General features: G+C 52.5%; 1 protein-coding gene across 1 annotated transcript in view; it reads right to left on the bottom strand.

Moving 5' to 3' along the window:
• Positions 1–270: 270 nt before the first annotated feature.
• Positions 271–3,112, bottom strand: part of PLXDC1 (plexin domain containing 1) — a gene marked incomplete at its 5' end in the record, with an annotated part of 9,482 nt that continues 6,640 nt past the window's right edge. The window contains 3 exons of the mRNA XM_009867439.1: positions 271–390; positions 1,496–1,653; positions 2,502–2,537. Of these exons, the coding sequence (XP_009865741.1) occupies positions 271–390; positions 1,496–1,653; positions 2,502–2,537 (314 nt within the window). The remainder of the gene's footprint in view (positions 391–1,495; positions 1,654–2,501; positions 2,538–3,112) is intronic.

Here is a 3,112-nt window from a genome sequence, read left to right as displayed (position 1 = left end):
TTTTTTTCTTTCTACCGCCACATCCAGGGCTTCGGTGCCGGGCTGCGGAGACCGAGGTCCCAGCGACTGCCGCCGTGCCGGTGTCCTGCGAGGAACCCAGGCAAGTCCAGCCTCGCGACGCCCCGACTCGCTCTTTTCGAATGCTCCGCTGGGTCTTTTTTTCCCTCCGCTCGCTGTTTCTTTTCCGAGAGGGGAAAGACTTTGCAAGAGAATAACAGGAGACTTCAACACTTGAGACACAGGAGGTTCGAGACGCGGGGGGAGAAGCGCTCAGCACTGTTCTGCTTCGACAAAGCCCTCCTTCTCCTGGCTGGCCGTCTCCACCTCCGAGTAAGTGGCGTGGTTGGTGTGATTTCGGAATTTCATGGCCGGCCAGCGATGCGGCCGTCGCTGTGGACAGAAACAAAGACCCGTCAGAAGCTACGGCCAAGCCTTTCAAGCCAGGCCTTGCAGGGAAACTGGAAACTTGGTCCTGAAACAAAACAATGCCATCTTTTAAAAAGTTTTTTTCATTAATGAAAATAAATAAATAAATAATTTTAAAATCACGTCATGCTTTAAAGAGTTTGTTAGGATGCATCGAGCTGGCTGAGCTGACCTCCCAATAATGTTAAAAGGGGGAGCGGGGAGGAAATGGAAATTTTAAGTGAAATCTCAGCCTCAGAATGAGGGGTGGCAGCTGAGGATGACCACAGGCTCCCCATGTGATGTCAGCTCTGTGTCTCCTCTTGCCCTGCAAGCCAGGGACAATCCCATCACCCCTTCTCAGCGGGTGCAGATAAATGCGTCAAACACTGCCAGGAGCTCAGGTACTGAGCGGGTAGAGGCCGTGCAGATCCATTCTCTGAAGCCCATCTCCGCAGACGGGACAGACGGAGGGAAGAGAAGCGCTCTAGGAAAAAGCCAGCGAGGGATAAGGAAAGGCTGAGGGTTCAGTGTTGCTCACTCCCTCCGCAGCAGCTCGACGCCAGGACTCAGCCCACCTCTGCCTGCCTCGGGATCCTACGCTTCTGGCTTTTGACAGCAGATGGAGATTGTCAGATCGTCCTATCTTTTTCCAGGAATTAAAATCTCCCATTTAGAGCTTTCGCAGCGCCGCTCACACCGTACGGTGATGGCGTGACGTCTATCAGGAAAATCGTCAATTTTAGGCAAGAAAGCCCAGCAGGGCAATTCAAAAGGCTCAGACCCAGCCCTCCGACTGGGCTGCGTGCCGACTGCTCGTGTGAGCAGGTGGAAGAGTCGAACGTTGCAGGGGGGAAGAAAAAGCAACGTGTGAAAGGGAGCAAAAAAAAAACAGTGGGGGAGGGAGAGAGCCTAAGTTTAAAACATCATCGACTGGAGGTTGGGAGATGAGCTGGTGACTGGAGGACCGAGAAAAGAAACTGTCAGAGTTCCTCTCTCTTCTTCACCCCCTGCTCTTCTCCAGCAGGTTGGGATTTGTGTTGGTAGCAGAGGAAGACAAAACCAGCCGGGGAGAAGGTTCTCCGCTCACCTCGATGAAGAACAGGGCGGCATTGGAGGTGGGGTGGCTGTTGATGTAGATTCCAGCGAGGATAATAACCGCAACGAGCAACACGGCCAGAATGATCCCCACGATAGCACCCGTGTGAATCGGGGCCGCTTTCTTGGCGGGGAGGCTGCTTCCCACACCTGTGAGAAAGGATTCAGTTGAGTCCTGAACTGCGCCGAGACCTCAGTTAAATAAAAAAAAAAAATTAAAAAAAAAAAAAGGCAGAAAAGCAAAGCGAGGCAAGACCTCTCGGAGCTCTGCAGGTACGACCAGGCAGCCTTGGGGACAATTTGGCTGAAACCAAGATCGCACATCTCAAAGGTCTCACGTCTGCAAAGAACTGATCCTGCGCCCAGTTTAGCCAGTTTAACTTCCCCGAGCTGCTTGCAGGGAAGGAGGATGGACGCGCGGTTTGCCTATGGCCACAGTTCCCGCAAACCTGACATCAAGAGGGCTCGGATCCTTCCCAGCCTCTGGAATTAGTAAGAACATTGTGGGAACGGTTTGGTTCCCTGCCCTCGGGGCTGACGAACAGACCAAGCTGAGAGGGCATTCATGGGAACAGAGATGAAAAAGGCAAAGCTGGGCCAAGGCCTCTTTTTTAATTTGGATTTTCCAGGGCTTTTCAGCACAGCTGGGGAAATTCAGAAGAAAGGACTTTGTGTCTATGCAAAAAAAAAAACAACAACCAAAGAAAGGGAATTACAGGCAAGGAAAAAACTCATCAACTTGGTTTGCACAGCGGGACTAAGTGGGAAAAGGAGACAAACATCATCAGGGGCGAACCAGATTGGTCCCGACTCTCACTTTTACCATCTGAAATGGTATTAATCAGGGCAAGGAGCCTTATCTTGATTGCATCCCTCCAGTCTCGGGTTCCCCTGTCCACCCGCTGACGGATCGCAGCTCCCCGGTGCGTTTGATTTCAGCGTGACATGTTTTCGCTGGGAACGAACGTGAGCAGGCAGAGGGAAGATTTAGAGCTTACCTTCACTTCCAGCATACTGATTGAGCTTCGTATCGTCTAAAAGAAGAAAACAAAGACAAAAAAATATGAAGTTAGGAACCTTCTATGATATTCTGCACACTTCCCACCCGCTTTCATCCCTCTGGAATGGGGACGCTGGGAGAACACGCTTCTCACACAGCATTTATGTGGCCAGTGACAGTTTTAACCTTGGTGGAAGCCCGTGGTTCGTTGTCCTTCTTCACAAAGGTGGCACCTGGAGCACAAACATCTGCAGGAACCTGTCTTTAACCATGCTCGGTGCACAAAGCAGAGCAGTGAGGGGATGCTGGACGGGTCTGGGTTCAGACCGTGGCACTCGCAGCAACACACAGCCCGAAGCCATCGATAGGACATTGCGCCGTAGGCATCTCACGCCGGAGCCCAAACCACAATTCCATTCTTCACCTCGCTCTGGGAGAACCAGGATATATTGCACAAGGCTCTAGGTCCTGACGCTCCCCACGCCACAGCCCTCGTGAATCCAGTCGAAACCCTGCTCTGGAGTTCTTGCCACCGGGCTAACGCGTTTGCTCGCCGCAGCGCTGACACGCGGCCAGCGAGGCGGACGCGTCCACAAACCCCTCCGCGAG

The sequence above is a fragment of the Apaloderma vittatum genome, unplaced genomic scaffold, assembly GCF_000703405.1.
Source record: "Apaloderma vittatum isolate BGI_N311 unplaced genomic scaffold, ASM70340v1 scaffold26150, whole genome shotgun sequence".
Classification (NCBI taxonomy): Eukaryota; Metazoa; Chordata; class Aves; order Trogoniformes; family Trogonidae; genus Apaloderma; species Apaloderma vittatum.
Note: the sequence above shows the minus strand (reverse complement) of the source record. Positions and strands in the feature narration are given on the sequence as shown.